General features: G+C 41.7%; 2 protein-coding genes and 2 non-coding genes across 4 annotated transcripts in view; 1 reads left to right on the top strand and 3 right to left on the bottom strand.

Moving 5' to 3' along the window:
* Window positions 1-2,151, bottom strand: part of galnt1 (UDP-N-acetyl-alpha-D-galactosamine:polypeptide N-acetylgalactosaminyltransferase 1) — a 46,241-nt gene extending 44,090 nt beyond the window's left edge. The window contains exon 1 of the mRNA XM_084669131.1: window positions 1,921-2,151. The gene's annotated coding sequence lies outside the window, so the exon portion shown is untranslated. The remainder of the gene's footprint in view (window positions 1-1,920) is intronic.
* A 3,233-nt stretch (window positions 2,152-5,384) lies between these two features.
* ino80c (INO80 complex subunit C) lies at window positions 5,385-7,251 on the top strand. Its single transcript, XM_084671517.1, has 5 exons — window positions 5,385-5,745; window positions 6,038-6,154; window positions 6,263-6,374; window positions 6,454-6,521; window positions 6,658-7,251. Exons 1-5 carry the CDS (start codon window positions 5,524-5,526, stop codon window positions 6,787-6,789), a joined length of 651 nt encoding a protein of 216 aa, XP_084527643.1. The 5' UTR covers window positions 5,385-5,523; the 3' UTR covers window positions 6,790-7,251.
* Window positions 7,252-7,298: 47 nt separating this feature from the next.
* Window positions 7,299-7,371, bottom strand: trnat-ugu (transfer RNA threonine (anticodon UGU)). The gene has a single exon. It is a non-coding gene; the product is annotated as a tRNA-Thr (tRNA).
* A 4,022-nt stretch (window positions 7,372-11,393) lies between these two features.
* Window positions 11,394-11,466, bottom strand: trnat-ugu (transfer RNA threonine (anticodon UGU)). The gene has a single exon. It is a non-coding gene; the product is annotated as a tRNA-Thr (tRNA).
* Window positions 11,467-12,489: the final 1,023 nt, after the last annotated feature.

The raw sequence follows: 12,489 nt of genomic DNA on the forward strand, positions 1-12,489 counted from the left end.
TAATCTGTACAGCAGACTGCTCTATACAGCAGGCTGCTCTCTGTACAGCAGACTGCTCTGTTGCTCTGTACAGCAGACTGATCTGTACAGCAGACTGATCTGTTGCTCTATACAGCAGACTGCTCTGTACAGCAGACTGCTCTATACAGCAGAATGCTCTATACAGCAGAATGCTCTCTGTACAGCAGACTGCTCTGTTGCTCTGTACAACAGACTGATCTGTACAGCAGACTAATCTGTACAGCAGACTGCTCTATACAGCAGGCTGCTCTCTGTACAGCAGACTGCTCTGTTGCTCTGTACAGCAGACTGATCTGTACAGCAGACTGATCTGTTGCTCTAAACAGCAGACTGCTCTGTACAGCAGACTGCTCTATACAGCACACTGCTCTGTACAACAGACTGATGGACGTATTCAGAGCTATCTGTGCCCTCTGGCCACTCTGCAGCTGTGTGTTAAGGCCCCACCGTACAGATAGCACTGGATAGCTTCCCTCCAGCACCACTGATGCACATGTTATCCAATTATCTGAGCCAGAGGCCACACACACAGGCACAGAGGAACAATAATACCCCACCCTCCTTTCTCTCCTGATGATAGATTAATTTTATGTTCTCCTATGACATTCCTCCATCTTCATCAGTTCTATAGGAGTAACACGTGTGATTTCCTTGCATCTATTTTAAGTGAATAATCGTATCTGATAAATATGTGATTACAGCAATATGACTACATTACATGTGCACCACAAGCACACGCACACGTGCAAGCTAGCAGACACAATCTACACTCACACACACTCTGGTTCCACATTGATCAAAAAGGTTACGGACTGAGTTCCATCAGATGTAATCAACCCTGGCTGGTAAGGAAAACAGACCTGGAGTGGTAATGCATACTATAGTTATGGATATGACTCAAACAACCAGCCCAACTAATTTACTATGTATACAACTGCTATGAGTGAAATGATGTTCCAGAGGCCAAAGAGATGCACGCCATAATCAAACCACCTTCACTGAGGTGACTTGTACGATGCTAGTCGATGATGGTACCAAGGCTAACATACAGGGTGGTGACGGATGCCAGACAGATCCAACATTTACACCGACCCTATTTGACAAGCTCCAGACAAAAATGTTTTTGGAACTGAAAGTTTCGGTGCAACATTAAAGTTATTGCCATTGAAGAGAAGTTCACGTCACGTAGCTTATGAAACTGCATTTCTGGAGAAGCATATGTCTGTGTTTCGAGACCTATAAGGTCAGTAACTCGGAGCTCAAGACAGCTTGAATTCAACTAATGTATCTGCTTCGCGACCACGTCGACAGCATTCGCTACACTGACTTTGTGATGACTATTAGGTTCCTCAAGCCAACTAATTTTAGAGTTGACGAAGTAGGCTTGTATAAATTCCCACAGATTTGCTGATGATTTAAGTAATAACTAGCTAAGCTTCCGACCTTATTAAGGAACAAAAGCTAGTTCGAAAGATAGATGATCCCGCTGTTGTCGTGCCTGTTTAGGATGACGTTGTTTGCAGTATAAGTGGCCCAGTAATGTTGGCAGCAAACGGTACCAGTGTAGATTTCACTAACGTCGTTATGTACGGTAATACCGTTAGCTAGCCAACAAGCTATAACGGTGCTACAACGTCACAAAATGTAGCTGCTGTCGCCCTCTCTGCCAAGAACAGCGAACCAAACCTTCTTCAGTACTGTACAGACAGTATTGCAACTAAGAAAACGGGAACTCGATTTACCAGCAAACTAGCATTGACACCAACCAATGTGTCTGCTGGTCGCGATAAAACGTATTTTCGTGATCTAGCTAGACTAGCTAGCTACGTACTATGGTATGGAGTGGTCCTCCAATCGAAGCTTGTCTGTTCTGAGATCAAGAGACAACTGATACCGTACCTCAAAAATTAATCCGAGAAGAGTGATGATTTCCACAGTGAGAGACAGCGAAGGGGACAGCGTAACTGGGTCAAAATATGTCATACGAGATGGCGTCCATTGAAAATATATTTTGCTGTCCCTATCCGTCGCCAAGGAGATATTCCGTGCCGCGCTGGTTGGTAGAAGAGATCTCCGTGCGGCCGTTTACGACGGTAGGAGCTGGCTGCGCGAAGGTTGACTGCTGTCGGTTGAGATCAGAGCCACATCCCATACTACCCTCCCTCTGCAGATCCAACCCGGAAGAAATACAGAAGACCTGCATAGTCTCTTTGATCCATAGGGTTCGAGCCTTAACGACCATATCAAACATATTCACATTTTCGCTAAGAATGATTTAGGCCTATGGGATGTTCATCTGAAGATGTACGACTACATCGATAATAATCTTCATTATTTAGACTTCATATAATCTGGTCATCTATCTGTCTGTACGCTCTCTCATCATGTCACAGTATTACCTTAATGAAATGAAGGTTGAGAATTAATAACAGATTTTCAGTCTTTCAAACCATACAATTCTAGTTTTTTTTATGTGTGAACAGATTTCTAAATGAACTTGTCATACCCTCCCTAATGCAGTGTACAGCTCAGTGTAGGCCAGATGTGTCTTCCTCAGAGCACACTACTGATATGGGTTAAAGGCAGAGTTAAGTGAAATATGATCTTCTGAGCCTGCTCTATACTCCCAGGGCAAGGACACACACACACACACACACAATAATGATGTTTCTGCCTCTTACACTTACACAACTATAGTGCCATACACAATAATTCACACTATCTGATTATATAAAATCACACCACACACAACAGCATCCAAAACACACACACACATCCATGATGTGTTTCACACACACCTGGCACCAGTCGATGCCCCCCTTACACTCATCAATATGTCACACTTCTGGATGGAATGCACTCTCCTGAGGGACTGACTACAGCCTATCTGTTATATCATCAAAACCTCAATTACAACCTTTAGGGAAAATGACTGCATGTATGCTGTGTGGCACATCTCTCATAAATATGATTAAAACAAAAACCATTTGGCACAGGTGAAACATGTGGGCAGCACAGGTGACACGTGTGGGCAGCACAGGTGACACGTGTGGGCAGCACAGGTGACACGTGTGGGCAGCGGGAGTAGGGGTTTTGGGCCAATAGAACCCTGGGCTGTGGATATTCCCAGCATGTGGATGATGCTTCAACAGGATGATTATTTTTTAAACAAAATATGGAATTGTGTTGTTCCCGTTTGTAGTGTGACAGGTGATGTGTTTATAAAGGCAGTGTGACAGGTGATGTGTTTATAAAGACTGCTGAGGTCTAATACCCCACAGTTACAGCACACAGTTTAACTCCACTCATAAAACATTAATACCTGCTTGCAATTGAGCTGCAACAGAGTCTCCAGAAATACTTTATTTATGTGGAGCTCGTGGCAGCAGCTGGCTGCTGAAACATGGATGAGATGTCAGGAGAAGCCCTCCTCTGAATCAGCAGTTTCCCCAGTAAACATCCCCACACGTTCACCCCAGTTCCAAAACAGAGCTCGACAGGACAAAAAAAAACGTAATGGACAGGCCTCTGTGTGCTGTGTCAATGACAGGCCTCTGTGGGCTTCTCCCAGGAGTTCTGGAGTGAACTGATGTGCTGGAGGCTTTTGCTTACAGGTTGTTTATGAAAAGTTGCTAGTTTGAATAGTTACAGTGCACGCATGTATCTCTTTGGGCACTGGGTGGTTCTCTAATCTTAATCAACACCAACAGTCTGTAGAATATTATCTGGCCCTCCGTTCTTTAAAAGGATATTACAACACCAGCCCTTGATAGCAGGTTAGATGTTTACTTATTGTTCTGATAAATGTGTGCTCAGCCTTGAGGATGTGGCTTGTGCTGCATGGTCCTGCTCTCACTGGTTCTATCTATGCAGTTACATTTACTGTGGACAAAACTACACACTCTAATTTAACACGCGAACACAAACCCAGTAGCCTAGAATAGGATGTTCCCTCTTCATAACTGCTCTTTCACATACCAGTGCATCACTGTTTGCTCCTTCACTTTGTTGTTGAAGTCACTTTGTTCTTCTCTGTTGAACAAGGCTCAAAGTATATTTACAGATACACTCCCTGTTCCAGGGAGAATACTGCAGGCACTTTTTCTTACACTCAATGCTGTTCAAACAGCCTGTGATCATTTACCTTTTATCTAGAAAACACAACCTTTCATCTAGAAAAACAAAGGTCACACTGCCTTTTCTTTGTCAATGATCTTGAGTCCATCTTTCATCCAGCAAAACAATGTTTCCAACGAACAACGGAACTTCTCAGTAGGTAAAGCATCACACACAATAGCATGTTATTTTATTGTCACTGGTATCCCAGATCTGTATTACCCAAACACCTGTCCACTTTCATAGAATATCTGCTTGACTAACAAAATTCCATTGTCCACCCATAAAAAATATATAAATCTTATCTTTCTTGGCCCCCCAATGGTGGAACCAGCTCCCCACCTCCATCAGGGACACTGACTGTCTCCCCACCTTCAAGAAAAGGCTCAAGACGCACTTGTTCTGGGAGTACAACGGCACTTAGGAATGCTTGATTGGACCTGATGTTAGTTTCCTCCAGGATCACAATGACTCTTACTGAGTGACTTGTTGCTCTTGTAGGTTAGTTATTACGAAGTTAACTCTTGTACTCGCTGTGAAATATTTTACTGTTGATTGTTCCTTTACAGGTACAGTCTTGCACTCTTTGTGGTTCATGTTGTTTTAATTTGTATCGTGTATAACTGCATGCTCTTATGGTTCTTCCCTTTGGCACTTGTTTAGTTTTTTCACAATGTATGCTTCATGCTTTGGCTACTTGCAATGTTTGGGACTACCTCGTTGTTATGATCAGTGACCTATGCTCTTTTGTAAAGCTCTCTCTTGGAAGTCGCTTTGGATAAAAGCGTCTGCTAAATGCATAAATGTAATGTAAATTTCAATTCTTCAAAATCTGACACTTATGAGGAGAATAAGTATGCTAGCTCACCAGGATAACTATGCTTGCTTTTGGAAATCAGAATTGCAAAGCAAAGCAAAATTGCATTTCAATAGTAATTCAGTAACTCCAACCCTTTCAAGTTTGTGCTGATATTCCAATTCTATCCTTGCTTTTTTTTATCCATCTGGTTTCAAAAATAATATTACAAGTAGGATATTCAAAAGAAGAACATTTATACCTTCCTGATCTTGAGTTTCTTTTTTTTAAAGTTTTTTTTATGAGCTTTTTCTCCATACAAAATTATTGTTTAGTATCTTCTTCCTTAACAATTTTTTGGGGGACATGTACAATAATATTCTTATCTAATAATTTATCGTTCCAATTTTGTCAGCGGGAGATGACGCCACATTGTAGGCGTTCCTCTATTCCATTTCCGGGTCAAACGTATATTTACCAGTTTGATACCGCTATTCGGCAACGTTGTTGGCCATAACCTGGTTAACAGTTATCTGAAAACTGCTTACGGTTCACATCTTAAACGACCCATTTAACCCATTCACACAGACATGGCTTCGCAGCACACTGCTTCTACAGTGAGCAGAGCCGGGGCAGTAACTGCAACGACCACACCAGCAGCTCGAGCCCAGAGTGTTGTTGCTGCAAGTCCCGTAACGTTCCGAGGGAAGAAGCGGCCAACCAGTCCTGCAACCTCCCCAGCGACGCAGACCAGTGGAAACAACAGCAAAAAAAGAAAAGCACCACCTGTCACAACTCCAACACAAGCACAGGTACTTTCAAGTGAAGCTATCTACTGTCTACAAATGTATAAACAATGCACCATTGTTCGAGCTTGCTTGTAGTTATGTAAACGTTACTGCACGTGTAACCCTTTGAGGTGAAGGAGACTACAGAGAAGGTGAACGATAACAAGGCTGATGAATATCTACTGATTGTATTATATATTTACAGTAATTACATTTTACGTTAAAATATATTTTTTGTGTCAAGACACAGGTCCATCGTTTAGCCTAAGATTAACAACTGACGTTGCCTCGTAATTAAAAATGTTTTAAATCTTAGATTGTAGCAATGGAGGCACAATCCGAGGGGAAAGCACCGAGTGCGGTAGACGTGGCTGTACCGACCACCACGGAGCCCGTTACCATTCCCCTAACTTTCAAAGATCCTAATTTTACGGTACAAGGAACACATTTTTTTAAAGACATTTTACTGTAACCAAGTTTAATAAGTAAGGTGAGATCCAATATGTTAAGTCTTATTCCGATCGCCTACTTTGTTCTGCAGCATTCAGGGATTGGCGGTGCAGCAGCAGGGAAAAAGAACCGGACATGGAAAAATCTAAAACAAATCCTGGCTGTGGAACGGACATTACCCTGGAATATGAATGATCCCAACTGTGAGTCTCTTACCCACTTTAATGTGTGCCCCTTGTCCATAGCTAACTGTCTGATTTTGATCCACTACTGTTTTCACAGACTACAGCATTGACGCTCCTCCTTCCTTCAAACCAGCCAAGAAATACTCAGACATCTCTGGACTCCCTGTTAGTAACTACACCTAACCCTAACTACACCTAACCGTAAACAAACACATTGTGCCATGACTATATATTGTTCATTATACAGGTTGAAGGAACAGTAGAGGCACTGTGAGCTGTTTTGACCTGTATGTTTCTGCAGGCTAACTACACAGACCCTCAGACCAAGCTGCGGTTCACATCGTCTGAGGAGTTCTCCTACATCCGCCTGCTCCCTACTGACGTGCTCACTGGCTACCTGGCGCTCCGAAAGGCCACCTGCGTTGTGCCCTGACCACTCTCGCTAGGACCTGATCTGGGACCAGCTCATCCACCTCCAATCCAAAGGCCTGGCACTGCATCAGTGCTCAAGGACCGTTTCTCATTTTGATGGTATTCTGAGAAGAGGAAGACAGGGATGAACTGTGTTTGACAGCATGGACTCATGGAGTGCCTTTGTCAATACAAAGAGCCTTCCAGGCATCATAGTAAGACTTGTACATTCCCCATCTGACGCATGAGAAGATATCATTTGGAACTAATTTATTTGAGTTTTTGAACAACCCTTGTGTAGCATGCAACATGCAGTTGTCATGTTTCCATGTAATATTCAGCATTCCCAGTGTTTAAATGCCTCATGTCCTGTTGGATTATACACCTTATTTAGTTAAATAAAATCCTGTCCAAGAGAAAGTATCTTGACACAGATGTTTCCTGGCTTTGACAGTTGCCATTAAACTTGATGGTTGTCAACATATGTCACTGGCCAACTGGCATTGATCTACTAGCCCAAAAATGAGTGACAGGCCCCAGCGAGAATTGAACTCGCGACCCCTGGTTTACAAGACCAGTGCTCTAACCACTGAGCTATGGAGCCCAACCTGCTTGGGCAATCTATTAACGGAGTTCTATAACTAAATACAAAACCACACCCATGTCACAAGGTATTACATAGAGGCAGTACACCTTCTGCATTCCTAGAATAAAGAAGACCCAAAAGGAGATAACAATGGTCTACGGTCTCTATTACTCCCCACTGGTAAGTTACCGGAAACAACCAACCGGCATAAAATGAGAGGTCACACCATGAGGTGTGAACTACTGAAACTTCAATGTAGTGAAAAACATGAAACTTTTCAAGAAACTCAAGTTTTTAGCTTAATTTGGGCTGGTGGCAGGGTAGCTTCTAGCCTACAATAGTATGTCAGATACAGTTATCAGAAATAAGGCTTAGATCAATCCTATGCCTTTATCTTAAGTCTTTATTTTATATTGATTTACAGTTTTTCACAATTATTAACACGTTTCTCAAAACTGCACACACAACTGAAAACCTCAAACACAAAATGCTAAACCTGATACTCCCTTTGCGAGATGACTCTGCCATCAAATCTCTTACCTGTTCACAAAATGCAACTCGTGTTCTCATTTGGTACACACAGACATATTTTCAAATGACACACACATACCATTTATAACAGTAAACACAATAAGCATTTGCTGCACACTACCAAGCATTCACAGCACACAGTAGTGCAAAATTGAAAACAATTCTAGAAATGGATGTTATAATGCAAGTTATAGTATGGACACAGATGGGTCAACACAGTGGGGTACAGTGAGACACTGTAGAAAAGAAACAATATTGGATTACAGGTACAATACATGCATGTGTCACTGCTGAATGTATGGGACTTACAAGCACAAACTCTTGCCGTAACTCCTTGATGTGTTCCGGTCTAATAGGACCCTGTACACTTGTAAAATCCCCATGGCATTCCTGCTGGGAACACGGTCCAGTGTAGAGAGGTTGACGGTCTGGATGTTTCTGAATGTGGCATGGTCAGCCAAGATCCTGGTTTTTATCTGTCGGAGTGTGATAGTGTTGTTTTCACGAACCATTTTCACAATGTCACCCCACCCGTCACCTATGGTCTTTTCAGACAACCGCCTGGTGGTCCCACCGCTCAAGACCGCCCGGTCCTAACACAAGCTCTTCTCCTGCCTGGCCCCCCAATGGTGTAATCAGATCCCCACCTCCATCAGGGACACTGACTGTCTCCCCACCTTCAAGAAAAGGCTCAAGACGCACTGGTTCCGGGAGTACAACGGCACTTAGGAATACCTGATTGGACCTGATGTTAGTTTCCTCCAGGATCACAATGACTCTTGTTGAGAGACTTGTTGCTCTTGTAGGTTAGTTATAACAAAGTTAACTCTTGAACTCTTGTACTTGCTGTGAAATATTTTACTGTTGATTGTACTTCTACAGGTACAGTCTTGCACTTTTTGGGGTTCATGTTGTTTTAATTTGTAACTTGTTTAGTTTTTCACAATGTATGCTTCATGTTTTGGCTGCTTGTGATGTTTGGAACTACCTCGTTGTTATGATCAGTGACCTATGCTCTTTTGTAAAGCTTGTGCAGTGCCTTACACTAACTCCTAACATGTGCAAACACTCATTGCCTTACTTAACACCAACCAATCATGGCCTTAGAATAGGCCTCTAAATAGCCTAATTTGAGTTGATTTATAGTGGTGGGTATAATTTGAACCTTTACTGTAGAAAGGATAACAGGTATGTAACAATATACTGTAATATACACATGTTCTAATATACACGCAATAGCTGTTTTAGCACAAAACACGGTATACTACAAACAAACATATATTTTAGCACCCATGCATCCATTGACTGCAGTGCACTGCATGATCGGTCACAGTCTGGTGGATTACTGTATCATACCGTGCAACAGTACAGTGACTGTAAGAAGACATTCTGACAATATTGTAAAAAATTGTATATATTACTGTATGCTACAGTTCATGGCAAACACACACCATTCCGTAATCACCTTTTTTTAAATTAAGTTTGGTTTCTGTCCTACTACACTATTTTTTGTACTGTGTAATACTGTATTCACAACCACAAATGCTTATAGTAAAACAATAAGTTTGCTTTCAATTTTGTTTTTGTGTTTACCATTAATTTTTCATTATCTCTGCCATTTCAATCTTGAAGAGAAATGTACAACGGAGCTCATGAAAGAAGATCTTTAGGTTTTGAATAACTGTGTATATGATATATCCAAAAATGTAATATAATGGCAAAAGTGTTTGCAACATGAAACAAATGTGTGGTTTTGAGACGTGTTTGTGATGTTTTGATTGCAGTGCTTCATTTTGCAAGAGAAACGAGGCATTTTGCATTTTGTGTGTGCAGTTGCTGGATTTGTGTGTTAAGTTTTGAAAAAAAAGGACAAAAGAAATGTGTGTAAGCATTTGAAAAAAACTAAGTTCTCCATTGTTCACCAAACAAAACAGAGGCTCAAGGCCCTTTTTATGCTGCAGTCTTGATCACAAATTGCTCACCAGACCAGTGTTTAGAGATTTGAATAGTTGTGTGTTGTAGGTTGATGCTTTGAGACTTTACTTGAGAAGTGTGTGCAACAATTGAACATTGTGTGTAGTGTTTTGACAACAAGGTGATGTGTGCTTGACATCAGAGTGTAAACAAGGAAAGTCAGAGTCTAATGCAGATGAGGGAGTGTGAAGTAGAGCCAAATTGGGTCGAGCAAATTGGTACATGAAGTGAAGGTTGTGAAAATGGTGTGTTAACAATTGTGAAAAACTGTACTAGGGTAAAGCCAGAAGGAGCAGACTAAAGAGAGAACAGAAATAGTTGAGGCTGAGACCGATAAGGAACGTGTTAGGATCTATAAACTGAGAGTCAGCACTTCCCTTTTCAACAATCAATTTACGTACAGTAAGAGCAAGAACTGTAACCCTAAAGAACTGCAACTGGGCAGTTCTATCCTGCTTTTGGCTCTGTGTTCCAGCTTAGTGAAGCCTTTGTCATTGTGAGAACAACAGCTACTACAAAAAAGGATGTATTTGATTCTGACAGGGGTACTTTGCACATTGGCACAGAGTAAGTAGTTAGGTCATTTATGGCGACAGTTACATTGTAAAGGCAGTTGTGATTACACACTCTCCAACCTAGTACCTGTTCTTTACTGTGATGTCCTGTTCCCAGTTCCTCTTGATAATGTTAATGTGGTGGGCTGCTCTGAAAAGGAGAGAGAGGCTGTGCTGCTGTTAGACGGAGAAGTGATTTGTACAGGGAGTGTGGTCCTTACCCAAGTTTGTAGGTCCTTAGCTCCTTCGTTCCACACTTCTTTAAGAACACTGTTGAAGGCACCGTTTGTCAAGGCACCTTGGACTTGTGGAAAGCAGCTGAGGAGAATATACCAGGTTAGGGTTAGGTAATGGGTTTATTTACACATGGATCTTGAGAACTAATACATTCTTTTCTACGCTATCCCCACGGACGCCCTAGACCACTCCAGCTGACCAAGAATAATGTAAAACAGCTGGTAATATGAAGGTGACTGAAGGAACATCTCTTAGCCAGTAATGTGAAGGTGACAGAAGGGACATCTCTCATCCAACAAGGACAGCAGGTTCCACCAGTTCACCACCCTGAGCTTCCCCTTCTTGACATCTTTCGAGGTGTTTTACAGGATAACTAAATTAAAGTGTGGCAAAACGTATTACCAAATGACCTTACATTGGCAACAGCTGACGACACAGCCCCATCGGATGTTTCAACTGAACAGACTCCAAATATTACATTCCTATCTACACTAAGGGTCAACTGGACGACTGATAATCCCTATTGCATTTTAATTATACGACTACTGGTTATTGAGAGTTTTGCTATCCAAGATTCATTGGCAACAGAAACATATTAATAAAATGCCTTGGTCTGAATAAATCATTTAGCTTTTTTTGTGCAATTATATAGCTGTTTCCATTATATTTAATGTGGAACTATAAATTAGACTGATCATAACTACAGATTTCATGTTGCGGATCAAAATAATAGATTTTTTATCAAGGCCCCAGCGAGAATTGAACTCGCGACCCCTGGTTTACAAGACCAGTGCTCTAACCACTGAGCTATGGAGCCTTCCTTGCGAAAAGTGGCTGATAATAGGTTATAAAAAGATTGTTATACAATCGTTATGCCTCAGCCAGCCATATATTCTTTGGCCGAATCCCAATACTGTCATATCCCTACCCCGTAGTTTACCCCTAGCCTAGCCCTTGTCCCCTCGAAATTAAGGGGTACGGGTTACATAGCCTTATGAAATGAGACACCACTTGGTTACGGTTACGTATATCCATGTCTCCCAAGCAAGTAGTGTTATGCACTGATAACGAAATTATCTGCTAATCGAGTTTAGTTAAAAATGTACACATGTATGGAGGCCTTTCAAGGCTAATCAGAGAAAATGCGGGACTGTTGTGCCAATCAGCAAACGCTATGGGAGCAAACCAGCGATTTTTAAAAAAACGTTTAAAAAAGAACATGGTTGGAAATACGTACAGGACTGTGTAGAGCACAAAACAAGACTGTCGTATTTTTTTACGTAATCTGCCACCATTTACAGTTTTTCACAATTGCTAAAACACTAAACCCCATGCTCCGTATCAAATGTTCAGTGAACTAAACCAATTTGTCAAATCAGACACTCTTTTGGCAACACTCTAAACACATTGTCATTCACTAAACACTTTTTGCACTGTGATGCACTTGTGCTGCAAAATGGTAAACACAGGGGGCAAACAGTAAACACAACTACAACACAGTTGTAATGTCACAGAGCAATGCAATGTCACAATGCAATGTCATAGAGGGCTTCACTCTTACCAACCGTCTCTGGAGGAGGGGATCCCTCTCTGAATTGCTCCTCCCAAGGTTTCTTCCATTTTTTCTCCCGTTGGGAGTTTTTCTGGGAGTTTTTCCTTGTCTTCCTTGAGGGTTTAGGTTGGTTGAGGGGCAGTTCTATGGGCGTATGTGAAGCCCTCTGTGACATGCTTGCGTGTAAAAAGGGCTATACAAATAAATTTGATTTGATTTGAGTTGTCATCTGTAAAACACAATGACTCAAAATTGTTCACACTTGTTTCTAATGCTGGTTTGGGACAA

Source organism: Hypomesus nipponensis, chromosome 2 (genome assembly GCF_054491055.1).
Source record: "Hypomesus nipponensis isolate SF chromosome 2, ASM5449105v1, whole genome shotgun sequence".
Classification (NCBI taxonomy): Eukaryota; Metazoa; Chordata; class Actinopteri; order Osmeriformes; family Osmeridae; genus Hypomesus; species Hypomesus nipponensis.

Bases quoted from the DNA above. Each gene is read 5' to 3' on its own strand.
- ino80c (XM_084671517.1), top strand. From the start codon at position 5,524: ATGGCTTCGCAGCACACTGCTTCTACAGTGAGCAGAGCCGGGGCAGTA. The intron at 5,746-6,037 runs GTACTTTCAAGT...TTTAAATCTTAG, and splicing joins CAACTCCAACACAAGCACAG to ATTGTAGCAATGGAGGCACA. The intron at 6,522-6,657 runs GTTAGTAACTAC...ATGTTTCTGCAG, and splicing joins CAGACATCTCTGGACTCCCT to GCTAACTACACAGACCCTCA.